At 41.2% G+C, this 15128-nt stretch overlaps 1 protein-coding gene across 1 annotated transcript in view; it reads right to left on the bottom strand.

The window, feature by feature from the left end:
- The window catches only part of myo10 (myosin X), a 303162-nt gene that overhangs the window by 166820 nt on the left and 121214 nt on the right, over positions 1 to 15128 (bottom strand). Inside the window, exon 3 of the mRNA XM_082960691.1 lies at positions 10221 to 10379. Coding sequence (XP_082816817.1) covers positions 10221 to 10379 — 159 coding nt within the window. The remainder of the gene's footprint in view (positions 1 to 10220; positions 10380 to 15128) is intronic.

Genomic DNA, 15128 nt, shown 5'->3' with positions numbered 1-15128 from the left:
ATACATAGGCTGAAATATAGGGTTTGTCCATCTGCATTTACCCATTGGACATAGCATCCTGATTGTTATTATTATTAATCATTATTATTAATAAATATAAATTATTATTCACTTTGTTTTTTATTACAAAGTAAGTCATTACCATTTTAATACACCATTGCCCCTTTAAGAGCTATGTTGTGCAGCTGTACCTAAACCATGCTTGAAACTTTGGTTGTAACTGCATTTGTAAAACGATGGCACGAGCGCAATTGTAGGAGTAGAGAAATAATCGTGGAAGCAATGGGAAGCTGGGATCCCTGTCTTTTTTAACAAAAGGCCAAAACTGCTTTCAAGTGTTAGTCCCGCGATTGCATTAAGAATTGTTGTGCATTGACTGCTTGTCAGAATACATGTTTCCCTCACTATGGATCTTGCAACGTTTTTATTGCGGATCTACACTGATGTCAAAAATGACCTCTCCAGAATCCATATGACGGAAATCCACTGCAGTGACAGAGAACTAGAACCTCTGCGGAAAGTGCTTAGGCTACATTTGGAGTGTAATAACAACAGTTAGCCTACATTCACTATAAATATGTCCAGGGTCTGAGCAACTCAAAGCTTCTGCTATATTATCACGTTAGGTGTAAAGACTATACTTAGCAACTTACTCAGTTATCACTGGAGAAAAAACTCATGGCAAATAGTGCCAAAATAGCATGAGATAAACTTCAGGCCCTGGTCTGTAAGACCTCTTCCTGGAACTGACCATTAAGATTCAGGTTCAACAGCACCCAGGACAGACAGCTGGCTGAAAGCAGGGATTTGGGATATTGTTCACTCAGGGGTTTTAACACGGGAATGTAAGAATATGCAATGGCCTCTTTGGAATACAACACTGACAACATTTCAAGCTTCTGGCTGTCCATATGAAGCACAGTGGCAATAAATCATTCCTTTTTAGGGGACATGTGGATTAAGATGATTTAAATATCAGATGGTGATAAAGGTAAGAGCTCTATACGTGCACAAGGACGTATATTAACACAACAGTTAAAAATTATGTTTGGCTAAATCTGACACATTTACAGAAATGTTTATAAATCTGTATGTCCTTGTCATGTAAATTGAATAGGGGCGGTTTCAAAGACATAGGTTAAGCCTAGTCTTAGACTAAAAAGCTATTTCAATGGAGATTCTCCATTGTCCAGGACTAGGCTTAAGGAAGAAACTCGCCCATAAAGTAAAGTAACGTCTATATGGTAAATTCAAATTAGAAACTATTGTGGCGATAGAGGGGGATCAGGTGGAATGGGGCTTGAACCAACAACCCAGTGCCATAAAGGTCCAGACCTCTTAGCAGAGGATATTGTAGGCTTATATGCTGTACAGTACAGTGCCATACATTGTCCATCACAACAAGCTGTTTCTGCTTAGACAATGACCAAACAAAGGAACCTTTTGGGATAAATCAGTATAATTGAGAGAAACAACCTATGGAATGCAGTCATACATGAAAAGGGTCAAATGTAAGACAAATAGTTGCAACATTCCCGTCTAGGTTTCTGTCTACACTAATGAACGAATCTGACCCCGCATTTTCCCCATGCAAAACAAGCGTGAGACAAAGGGAGCCTTGTGTCGTCATCCCCACATATTAGCCTGGGTAACCTTTGACAAATGCCATCTCGTTACGATAATCATGTTTGAACGGTCCCGTATGGTTAAAATTATCCAATAAATGTATCATCCCTGCCATGGCTGTCCCATCTCGGCCCTAAATGACTGTTTTACCAGAAAAATGGCACAGGGAAAACGAGAGAATAGACTAGGAGAGATGGGATGGTCATTGGTAAAATAGGGACCAACTAATAACGATGAGAAATATGTATCTAAAGCCAAGAAACTGCTTCTGCTTTGAAAATATGAAATGGCCGCCTTACTTCACAGTGAAACACACGTTGTTCTTGATGTTTGTAAAGACATGGTTACCTTGTCCTGTCTTTGGCTTTCTAGTGGCGAAAGTGAATGATATGACAGGAAAAGAACCATAACACAATGACCAAAAGGGACGGTCTTTCAAAGGTGAGGAACCAAATGTATCTCATGCAGAGTATGCAGAGCCTGAGATAAGCTATCTACTTTTCAGATGCACTACATATACAAAAATATGTGAAGCAATTAGTGGATTCGGTTATTTCAGCCACACCCGTTGCTGACAGGTGTATAAAATCGAGCACACAGCCATGCAATCTTACTGTATAGGAGTGGCCTTACTGAAGAGCTCAGTGACTTGCAACGTGGCACCGTCATAGGATGACACCTTTCCAACAAGTCAGTTCATAAAATGTCTGCCCTACTAGAGCTGCCCGGTCAACTGTAAGTGCTGTTATTGTGAAGTGGAAACGTCTAGGTGCAAAAACGGCTCACCTGAGAAGTAGCAGGCCACACAAGCTCACAGAACGGGATTGCTGAGTGCTGAAGCGCGTAGCGCATAAACATTGTCTGTCCTTGGTTGCAACGCTCACTACCTAGTTGCAGATTGCCTCTGGAAGCAACATCAGCACAAGAACAGTTCATCGGGAGCTTCATGAAATGGTTTTCCATGGCCAAGCAGCTGCACACAAGCCTAAGATCACCATGAGCAATGTCAAGCATCGGCTGGAGTGGTGTAAAGCGCTCTGCCATTGGACTGTGGAGCAGTAAAAACGTGTTCTCTGGAGTGATGAATCACACTTCACTATCTGGCAGTCCGACGGATGAAAATGGGTTCAGCGGATGCCAGGAGAACGCTACCTGCCCTAATGCATAGTGCCAAGTTTGGTGGAGGAGGAATAATGATCTGGGGCTGTTTTTCATGGTTCGCGCTAGGCCCCTTAGCTCCAGTGAAGGGAAATCTTAACGCAACAACATACTGAGATGTTCGACAAGCAGGTGTCCACATACTTCTGGTCATCTAATGTAGTTTCTCACATGACCAAAAGAAACCTCAAAGAATTTGCCTGTGCGACTTACTTAATCGTGTCATATGACTGTTTAATTTTCCAGTAATCTTCAATTTTCTAGTTCAAAACCGTAGGTGGTCATCATGCGATTATCAATTGAATTAGGAAATAACTTAACTTCAATTGTGTTGCCATGAATGACCCTTCCATATCTTTGATAATGTATTCCAACCCTCACTCTTGGCCTTCATATCTGTAAATTGCATCTACAGTATCTACTCGAATATGAGGCGAGTTGTCTCTTGCTACTGTTTGGTTCCACTTTAGACATTTCATCTGCTTTATCTCATGACTTCTCTCTCATAATTTGAGTGAAAAAGACAAAGAAAACCTTTTACAATGCTTCTAACAAATGTAGCCTTATGGTCTGGGTCTTCAGGTAAAATCATTTTTGAACAGTTCTCTCTTGTGGTTTCGCTCCAAAGCTATATAAATACATATTTATAAACTCCCAGTAATTTATTAGCTAAAACACCAATGTTTCGGCATCACTGTGCATTCTCCAGGACCTCTACACTAAATAATTTTCTCTGGGTGTGCACCAGCTCATGCTTTTCATTTGCTCCAAAGCTAACACACTAACTAGCCTGCATCAGGGGATGGAAAACGTAAGGTTGTCCTCCTAGCTTGGCTATAGCCACAACCAATGTGTCAAGCTTCCACTGAGAATACCACCCGAATACCAGCCTCTAAAAATGAGCGTCAAAGCAAACTTATGCCCTTGTCAATCTCCCTCCCACTATGCAATCTATTGCTCTTGGCTGCTAAACAAGGACACGATTCAGAGTAGACCTGGTCGAATGCCTGATTTAAAAGGGGAATTCATTTGAAAATGGGTTAGTTCGAAACTGAGGTTGAACCTCTGCCATCACGAACAAAAACTTCAGCGGCTGCACCTTTTAGTGTTATATCACCCGGTCAACCCGGTAGTCGTGGAAATGTTGTAGTGGCAAACTTGACAGTTTCCAGTACTTTGGATGTGTGTATATTTAAGGCCCACATTAAAGTGAGGATGGGGGCTTGAGGTAGGGCTTTTAACAACACATCTAGGATCAGATTACTTTCACCATTAGGTGCATAAAAAATATATGTAACCCTTTATCAGTTGTTAAGGGCAACTTCTACTTACCCCTATGCGCAGCACAAAATCTGGCGGGAAAATCCGACCCGACAGAGAAAATGAAAAACAATGAATACAGCTGTTCTCAGGCAGGCTAGAGGCTCAATAGTGTTACTGTTGTATCACAGTGGATGACCACTAGCAACTTATTGGAGCTTTTGAACATACAATAAATTGTATACAAAAAGTTACATAATTCAGCTTTAATTTAGAAAATGTTATATACTTTTCTTTCAGTGTGAAAATGTGGAGCAGGTTGTGTAGATCTGTACATTTAAAAAAAAATGTAATCCGTTTTTAGATTTAATTGTAAGGCAGCAAAATGTGACAACTGTGCAAGGGGTGTGTATGCATAATATTTACATTTGACATTTTAGTCATTTAGCAGGTGCTCTTATTCAGAGTGACTTACAGTTAGTGCATTCATCTTAAGATAGCTAGGTGAGTCAACCACATATCAGTCAAATATACAGGATACGAACATTCCATTCCGGCTAAACAATGAATATACATACACTCTATATCTTCCAGTTTATTATGTACATGACCACATTCATGAAAATGGATCACTCCTACAGACACGTGGCCATGGCTTGCTATATAAAGCAGGCAGATAGGCATGGAGGCATTCAGTTACTGTTAGATTGAACGTTAAAAATGGGCAAAACGAGTGACCCAAGCGACTTTGAGTGTGGTATGATCGTCGGTGCCAGGCTCGCCGGTTCCAGTATCTCAGAAATGACAGTGTCTAGTGTTTTGTCGAGAATGGTACGACAAACAAATAACATCCAGTCAGCGGCAGTCCTGTGGGTGAAAACAGCTCATTGATGAGAGAGGTCGAAGGAGAATGGCAAGAATCTTGCAAGCTAACAGGTGGGTCACAAACAGATGGGCTATTGCAGACAGGCGACCACATCGGGTTCCACTCCTATCAGCTAAAAACAAGAAGAAGCAGCTCCAGTGGGCATGGGATCACCAACACTGGACAATTGAGGAGTGGATAAACATTGCCTATTATTACTGGCCGAGATGTTGACAGCCTTAGCCCAAAAACTACACATGTATTGAGTGTTAGACTAACAGGACACTATGTTGAATGACTGGAAACATCAAACTGAAATTAAAGATATTTTAAACTCGCCTCTCCTCCTACAGAGAAGATTACTTCCTGGTGCCTGGAGTCCAAGTGTTAGATGAGCTATGTGTTGAAGTTGAAGCTTTAGGGAAAAATGTTCAATAGTTTTATGGGTTTACTTTGGGTGTTGCTTTTTACTTAACTTTATAGTGATTACACAGTTTTCGATAAATACTGTATGTTTACCTTGGGCATTTAATGTCAGTGACAAACATGAGCATTTGTGAGGACCCTGTGATTGTAGATGACGATGAGGCCAACGATCTAATGAACAGTGTGTAAGTATGAACTGTATTTGCGTGACCTGATACATGTCCTTGCATATAGATGGATGAGAAAAATCGACCTATAGTTGAAGTTTGTTATTTACAACTGTATGTTGGTTTTACAGTATAGACTGCGAAGACAAGCCCTAGGTACCTTCTGATGACCAGTGGGAGACTTCCGATGAGTATTTGGAACCAGAGGACAACCGCTCCGATGATAGCTCCGATAATGGTTATGTTCCCCCAGTTTTTGTGTGGTACGTGTCACAGTATGAGTTTCTCTTTCTGTCCAAGGTGGACAACAGTTTCCATACAAATATAATTAGATGAGGCAGTGTCTGTCACGGGCGTTGTAGTGAACAGACCAAGGCGCAGCATGTTGAGTGCTCATCTTTTATTTTGAATGAAAGCACTTCACAAAGAAAAACAAACGACAGCCAAACAGTTCTGTCAGGTATACTCACACACTAAACAGAAAGCAACCACCCACAAAACCCAAAGGAAAACAAGCTGCCTAAGTATGGCTTCCAATCAGAGACAACGAAAGACACCTGCCTCTGATTGGAAACCATACTCGGCCAAACATGGAAAACGAAGCATAGAAATAGAAAACTAGAACAAATTCCCCTAGAACCAAAAAAACCCAAAACACACAAAACAACCCCCCCTGCCACGCCCTGACCATTCTATTATGGCAAATGATCCTTTTCACTGGTCAGGACGTGACAGTACCCCCCCCCCCCCCCCCCCCCCGAAGGTGCAGACCCCGACTGTACCCCAAACAAAAACCCCACAAAAACAACCCCAAACCTAAAGGGAGGGAAGGGAGGGTGGCCACCATCTAAAACGGCTCCTGTGCTTCACCCAGGCCCTTCCGCCAATCCTCCAGCTACGGAGGTGGCTCCGGCTCCGGGCGTAGCCCCCGTTCTGCGCTGCCGACCACCGCTGGAGGATCCGGGCTGAGAACCGCCGCTGAAGGCCCTGGGCTGCGGACCGTTGCTGGAGGCTCCGGACTGGGAGGCGCCGCTGGAGGCTCCGGGCTGAGGGGCGTCGCTGGAGGCCCCGGGCTGAGGGGCGTCGCTGGAGGACCCGGGCTGAGGGGCGTCGCTGGAGGCCCCGGGCTGAGGGGCGTCGCTGGAGGCCCCGGGCTGAGGGGCGTCGCTGGAGGCCCCGGGCTGAGGGGCGTCGCTGGAGGCCCCGGGCTGAGGAGCGTCGCTGGAGGCTCCGGGCTGAGGAGCGTCGCTGGAGGCCTCCTGCGTGGAGCTGGAACCGGTCTCCCCGGAATGGGGAGACTTACAGGAGACTGAGTGCACAGAGCAGGCACGGGGCACACTGGGCCGTGGAGGCGCACCGGAGGTCTGGAGCTCAGGGCTGGCACACCCCGTCCTGGCTGGATGGTCACTGTAGCCCGGAGGACGCGTGGCTCTCGACCTTTGCCTCTCCTGAGTCCGTCTGGGAGTTGCAGCGATGGGACAAGACTAACTACCAATTGGATATCACAAAAAGGGGTACAAAAAGAAGCTTGCCAGTATGGGCCTAAGCCTGTGTTCCTGGTCTTGACCTAAGCATCATCTCTTTTATGAATGACTTCTGATCATTCCGGAGTGTACCAGGCATTCGATCTCCATTTATCCACAAGACATCTGAAAAAATACTCAAAGCTAAATCAGGTTCAGGGATAGCTGTAATACAATCAAGGTCACTAAAATAAAGATCATGTAAAAAAAGCCTGTTCACTAAAGTTTTTAAAGTTCCTCTTAGTGATGAAACAAGGTTAGTTATGCATTTTCACATCTTGTCACGCCCTGATCTGTTTCACCTTTCTTTGTGATTGTCTCCACCCACCTCCAGGTGTCACCTGTTTTCCTCATTAGTCCCTGGGTACTCATTCCTGTGCTCCCTGCTTGTCTGTTGCCAGTTCGTCTTGTTTGTCAAGTCAACCAGCGTGGTTTTCCCCGTTCTCCTGCTTTTGCCTTCTCTCTGTTTTGCTAGTCCTCCCAGTTGTGACCCTTGCCTGTCTGGACTCTGAACCTGCCTGTCTGGACTCTGAACCCACCTGCCTGACCATTTCTGCCTGCCCTGCCCTGACCTCAAGCCTGCCTGCCACTCTGTACCTCCTGGACTCTGACCTGGTTTTGATCTTTTGCCTGTCCACGACCATTCTCTTGCGTACCCCTTGGATAATAATAAATATCAGAGACCACCTCTGCCTCCTGTGTCTGCATCTGGGTCTCGCCTTGTGTCCTTATACATCTCTGACACAGACAACTGGGTAATAGTCACTAATATCCAGTGGGGAAATCCAGCTAGTAACATATTTATCTGGAGTATTTGTTAAAATAAGATCAATCAGAGTTAACTTTGAAGGATCTTAAGGGTTGGGCCGTGCAGGCTTAGTCACCAGCTGGTTTAGGTTTAGATCATTACAAGTCTTAGTTTGTCTGAAGACTCCATTTCCCAATCAGAATTTAGGTCACCCAGGATAATAACATCTGATTTAGTCAAAGAAGACAACAAAGCACTCCTCGAAGCATTCCTCAAGTGCACAAAGGTTAGCCATGGGGGGACGGTAGACCCCTATAACAGTTATGGATACATTTTACTTCAGACAAAGGCTTAAAGATATTAGCTCTAATTTCAGTGAAGAGAGAGAAATAATTTTTTATTTAAAAAATCTACAATACTGACGACGTATCAGCTCCTAGAAAGATATTACCACATATGGCTTCAAATATTGATGCGGCTTACCCAATAATAATAATAATAATAATAATAATACACTAAATCACAGATTTGCACATCAAGAAAAATATTTAGATAAATTACAGTAGCCTATTATTAGCGAAATAGAGCTCAATCGACTGAACATTAAATGGATTTCAATATGATTGAAATACATGATATAGATCTATAGCCTTTACTGTATTTATATTTTAATGCAGTTATCTCTGTCTTTATTTTAAGAATATTTTTAGGCATATCCTTCACTTGTGTAACAATTGCAATGACATTGGCAACTTTGTATTTGTAGTCAACTTGGTTGTGAAGTTATCGGTGGTCACAGAGAGCTGGATAAACATCTTTACTCTATGTTTAGCAGAGATCTTCTGAATGCAAAGTGAAGGGCAAAAAAGCATCTAACGACGTACTCCGCTGTTCTACAAGTGGTCTGAAGCAGTCGGTAAATAACGAGAATTTTCAAGTGCAACTTCAGTAATAATGATTTTGGGAACCAGCTCAGAGATTTAATGATGGACCTACAAAGGTTATTCGCCTTAAGATGACATTGGGAAACCAGGCCATGTGCATGATCTTCTGTGACCTTTTGATCCAGAATTCGGACACACAAATTGATATATCCCAGCAATGGTAAGGCCTACAGACTTGTGCTTCTGAGAGTCAGTTGTATGATTTGAGCTTTAGTTCAGTTTTTATTAATACATTTAACCCCCCTAACATCCTAGCAATGGGAGTATAATAGTAAATCTGCAGGATGGTGATTTATCTTGATAGACATACTGGGAATAGATAATGACTAGATAATGGCTAACAAAATGGATGCCAGCATTCTAACCTGTAGTTTTATGTCCTGGATATCTTTCTGTTTGTGTACAAGGTTAAGTGGGTGGTGTATTGAAGTGAATGATGTGAGTGTGTGGCAAAGGTCCTCACGTGGATGGAGGTCCTCCATCCATGAACGGGCACTCTTTCACAGTCTTCAAAATGAATAAAGTGTTTGATGTCACATTACTGGAGAGATTCACTGTACTAAGACTTGACAGTAATGTGTGGCCTTATGGATGAATGAATAACAACTCTAGTCCTAGTAAAGTGTGTACTGTATGTGTGACTTTTCTTCTCTGTTTTCATCATAAACTGACCTCTTCATTCATCACTAGTGTTTGTGTGAGAAAGATCTTTGTATAGGAGTGGGGGACTGAAAGGAAAACAAACTTCAGATCATTTCTCAGCACTTTCTGCTTCTCAACTGATCATGTGAAACAAGAAGAGGTATATCTCTACATCTGGACATGGCTATTTTCAAATCTCATAACAAAAATACCAAATATGACATTCAAGTTCCTCATTGCTTTTCATCCTGACTTTAACGCCATATCACAGTGAGACAAAATATGGACCATAGAGGTAATCCATTCATTCTGATAAACAAAATAACTATTTATTTTCTGAAATGGTCCGATGAGACATTAAAGTTCCTCATTGGTTTTCATCCTGACTGTTTTAGCGCAATGTCACAGTGAGATGAAATATGGATTACTTTAGGGGCTGGGAATATACTATATGAAGTTATTTCAGAACAAGAAACTTGAAACTTATGAACCATTCTGGTCTAGTTTACTTGAAATATTGTCTGACTGATTTGTAAATGTTGACACAATATAACCTACAGAGGTAAATGTGTGTATCAATCAATGGCAAATCTATGTATATTCGATGAACTAAACAATGGGGCTTTCATTCTCTTGTATTCTTACTCTCACCATAAGGGGAGACAGCATGGCAAAGTGTGTTAATCTTTACTTTACAAGGCTTCGTAAACACTCACATAGATTTCACACACTCGGAAGAAGGCATAGCAGCGTTGTTAATGCATACTTTTGTGGTTTTAACTGTCTTTGTGATCAAGATAATGAGGTACTTTGATTTGCACAAAGTGAGGAGTGCCTGAGTATCATTCTAATATGACTCACATAAATGTTCCTCTGCTGGTAGCGAAGGTACAGGTTGTGCATGATGGCCCCGTCATGAAGGTCTTCCAGGCTGGCCATATCCTCCACTCCCCCTGAGCTGCTGGGGTGCATGGGCTGCACCTTCTGTCTGGTGAGGGCATTCTGCTTGTAGGTGTACACCTGGTTCAAAACACAGAGGGTAGGTTGTGAGTGGACAGTTCACTAAACATTCTCCTTTACAACAATTATCGGGAATACTTGTTCATAATTGATTTCATGTTATATGGTTCTATTGAAGTCACCAAATGGGTGAAAATCTTTTGAAACAGAGGATTTAATTTTGTCTTTATTGATTTATTCCTTGTTTTACCAGGTGAGTTGACTGAGAATACATTCACATTTACAGCAATGACCTGTGGAAAGTTACAAAACATAGTAAAAATACATAGTTAACATACAAAATATATAAGCAAGCAAAAACACACAAAAAGATCAAGCATAGAATCATAAGAAACAAACACATTCTTCCCTAAAAAGGTCCTCACACAGCCATCTGACCTGCCTCAGAGGCACTAATTCATCCACTTTCAGCAAACTCTGTACACCATTCCACAAGCAAGGTAGAAAATAGCTAAAGGCTAACCTAACTCTATCGAGATGGAAGGGATCTCCAGAGTTAGCCATCCCTTAGACCGTGTCTGACAGCTTGTATTTCCGTAGGTTAACAGAGAAGCTAGGTACGGAGGTAGGTTATGCATCAGGGCTTTATAAACAACAAGTGTGCAATGCATCGATCTACCAGACTTCAAAGAGGGCCAGCCTACTTTCTGATACAGAGTGCAGTGATGTGTGCTGAAACTATCACCCGTAATAAAGCACAATGCACTACGATAACTGCATCCAGTGGCTTCAAAACAGTGGCATCTGCATTCATATTGACGATATCACCATTGTCTAAGACCGGAATAAATGTTGACTGAATTATTTGTTTTCTGCTATTTAAGGAAATGCATGATCTATTCCCATAAAAGCCTATTTTAATAACTAACTTCTAAATTAACTAACTCATCTACATGATTTTTGAAGGAAAGCCTATTATCAATCCAGATGCCTGGAAATGTATAAGTGGGGACACAATCAATGAGGGCACCATCCAATGTTACATATGCATAAATCATCAGATATATTTTCACGTGATTTAGAAAATAGCATATACTTGGTTTTACATGCATTAGGAGAATATTCAATCAACGTCACACCAAACATACAGAGCAAATGGTTGCCATATTCTCGGAATATAAGATATTAATGCTCCAATGTTTTATTGGAACGTTGCAAGAATATTCTGTCATGGTCCCCTGGAGGTTTTTGTCTAGTTCCTGACTTGTTTCCGGGGCTGTCCATAAAGACTTTTTTAGGACGTTGCCTGATGGCCCTAAAGAAACATTCTCCCCCCCGAAATATGTGCCTCATTACACATCACCCCTTGTTACTGTTGCTAAGCCCATCAAAGCCCTGATTGGCGAACCACTGATCCATTCCCAGCTCTTTGTCTGTTGACAAGGTTAGGGAAACACACACACACACACACACACACACACGTCTTTCAGTATAAAGCATTTGCAACTTACAAATTTGACCCACATGATTTCATTTTGTTCATTTAAACAGTTGTTATAATTCAACATATCCTCACCTAGGATTTGAACTCACAACCTCTTGGTTCACAGCATTTCAATCTTTCTTTTACGCCATCATGTCTGGGTAAAATACTGATTTCACCTGTATTGCTACACTTTGCACTTAAAAGTAAATCTCAGCTCTATTAAAAGTACACTCAGGAAAAATGATTTTATTTATCAGTGTATTTGTTTTTTTCTTTATTAAAAGTTGTATTAATCCAGGTCAGCCCGATTGAGACCAGGGTCTCATTTACAATGGTGACCTGAGTACAAACAATTTCACAATCAAGAAAAATGTACATTCTAAACAAAACAAGAATAATATATACACTACCATTCAAAAGTTTGGGGTCACTTAGAAATGTCCTTATTTTTTAAAGAAAAGCACATTTTTTGTCCATTAAAATAACATAAATTGATCAGAAATACAGTGTAGACATTGTTAATGTCGTAAATCACTATTGTAGCTGGAAACAAAAGATGTATGGAATATCTACATAGGCGTACAGAGTAGAGGTCGACCGATTATGATTTTCAACGCCGATAACGGTACCGATTATTGGAGGACCAAAACGGCCGATGCCGATTAATCGGCCAATTATTATTATTTTTTTTTTTATATGTACACACACACACACACACACACACACACACACACACACACAGCTCTGAAGTGACAACGATACTGAAGAGTCTGCTTGGGAGACAAATACTCTCAACTGTTTGAATAATAAAAATAGAGTTTAAGTTACCTGTGATGAATGCTGAAAATAAAAACTGTAATTTCTATATTCTATTACTATTGTAATAACGGGCATGGTAAGAATTGACTACCAAAGTGCGAGTCATAATTCCCATGACACCTTCTAGCAAAATCTGAAAAGCGGTTCCTTCATTTATTCCATAGGATATTTTTAGATTAACTTAAAATAAGGTCTGTGTTTGGTTTAGGCTTACACCACCTTGCCAATTTTATAACTGTGTAGATATCCATAGGATATAACTCTGATCAATATAAGCGAAGATACATTTTTTTGTAGCGTGGATTTATGAAAATATGTTGACAAACGTTACCTAGTGAGATTTACACGGGTATCAAAACGCCGAGTCGGTTTAAGCACAAAACACAGACCTTATTTGAAGTAGATCAAGACATTCTCTATGGAAGACATGAACGGTAAAATAACGAAGGAACCCCTTTCAAGTTCAGCCGCAAGTTATTACAGGAATTATGACACGTCGACTATCTCTCTCTAAACCATATACCTTTGACTATTACGAGCCTGCTGCTGCCTACCACCGCTCAGACAGACTGCTCTATCAAATATCAAATCATAGACTTAACTATAATATAATAAACCTATAAATATAATAAATATAATTAATATGGTCAAATCCGGAAACTATCATCTCGAAAACATTCTTTCAGTGACATACGGAACCGTTCCGTATTTCATCTAATGGGTGGCATCCATAAGTCTTAATATTCCTGTTACATCGCACAACCTACAATGTTATTTCATAGTTCCGTAAAATTCTGGCAAATTAGTTCGCAACGAGCCAGATTCTGTATACCCTGATTCTGCGTGCAACGAACGCAAGAGAACTGACACAATTTCACCTGGTTAATATTGCCTGCTAACCTGGATTTCCTTTAGCTAAATATGCAGGTTTAAAAATATATACTTCTGTGTATTGATTTTAAGAAAGGCATTGATGTTTATGGTTAGGTACAGTCGTGCAACGATTGTGCTTTTTTTCCGCAAATGCGCTTTTGTTAAATCATCCCCTTTTGGCGAAGTCTGCTGTCTTTGTTAGGAAGAAATAGTCTTCACAGTTCGCAACAAGCCAGGCGGCCCAAACTGCTGCATATACCCTGACTCTGTTTGCAAGAGAAGTGACACATTTTCCCTAGTTAAAATAAATTCATGTTAGCAGGCAATATTAACTCAATATGCAGGTTTAAAAATATATACTTGTGTATTGATTTTAAGAAAGACATTGATGTTTATGGTTAGGTACACGTCGGAGCAAAGACAGTCTTTTTTCGCGAATGCGCACCACATCGATTATATGCAAAGCAGGACAGGCTAGATAAACTAGTAATATCACAAACCATTTGTAGTTAACTAGTGTTTATGATTGATTGATATTTTTTTTTATAAGATAAGTTTAATGCTAGCTAGCAACTTACCTTGGCAACGTAAAGCAGGTGGTTAGAGCGTTGGGGTAGTTAACATAAGGTTGCATCCCCAAGCTGACAAGGTAAAAATCTGTCGTTCTGCCCCTGAACAAGGCAGTTAACCCACCATTCCTAGGCCGTCATTGAAAATAAGAATGTGTTCTTTAACTGACTTGCCTAGGAAAATAAAATCGTCAAATCGGTGGCCAAAAATACCGATTACCGATTGTTATGAAAACTTGAAATCGGCCCTAATTAATCGGCCATTCCGATTAATCGTCGACCTCTAGTACAGAGAACCATTATCAGCAACCATCACTCCTGTGTTCCAATGGTATGTTGTGTTAGCTAATCCAAGTTTATCATTTTGAAAGGCTAATTGATCATTAGAAAACCCTTTTGCAATTATGTTAGCACAGCTGAAAAATGTTATCCTGATTTAAAGAAGCAATAAAACTGGCCTTCTTTAGTCTAGTTGAGTATCTGGAGCATCAGCATTCGTCGGTTTGATTACAGGCTCAAAATGGCCAGAAATAAAGGACTTTCTTCTGAAACTCGTCAGTCTATTCTTGTTCTGAGAACTGAAGGCTATTCCATGCGAGAAATTGCCAACAAACTGCAGATCTCGTACAGCGCTGTGTACTACTCCCTTCACAGAACAGCGCAAACTGGCTCTAACCACAACTGAAAGAGGAGTGGGAGGCCCCGGTGCACAACTGAACAAGAGGACAAGTACATTAGAGTGTCTAGTTTGAGAAACAGAGGCTTCACAAGTCCTAAACTGGCAGCTTCATTAAATTGTACCCGCAAAACACCAGTCTCAACATCAACAGTGAAGAGGCGACTCCGGGATGCTGGCCTTCTAGGCAGAGTTGCAAAGAAAAAAACTTCTCAGACTGTCCAATAAAAATAAAAGATTAAGATGGGCAAAAGAACACAGACATTGGACAGAGGAACTCTTCCTAGAAGGCCAGGATCCCGGAGTCGCCTCTACACTGTTGACGTTGAGAATGGTGTTTTGCGGGTACTATTTAATGAAGCTGCCACAAAGAAGTACCATTCAAA

This window comes from Salmo salar, chromosome 14 (assembly GCF_965601325.2).
Source record: "Salmo salar chromosome 14, fSalSal1, whole genome shotgun sequence".
In the NCBI taxonomy this organism is placed as follows: Eukaryota; Metazoa; Chordata; class Actinopteri; order Salmoniformes; family Salmonidae; genus Salmo; species Salmo salar.
The sequence above is the reverse complement of the archived record's forward strand: the minus strand, read 5'-3'. Positions and strand labels throughout refer to the sequence as shown.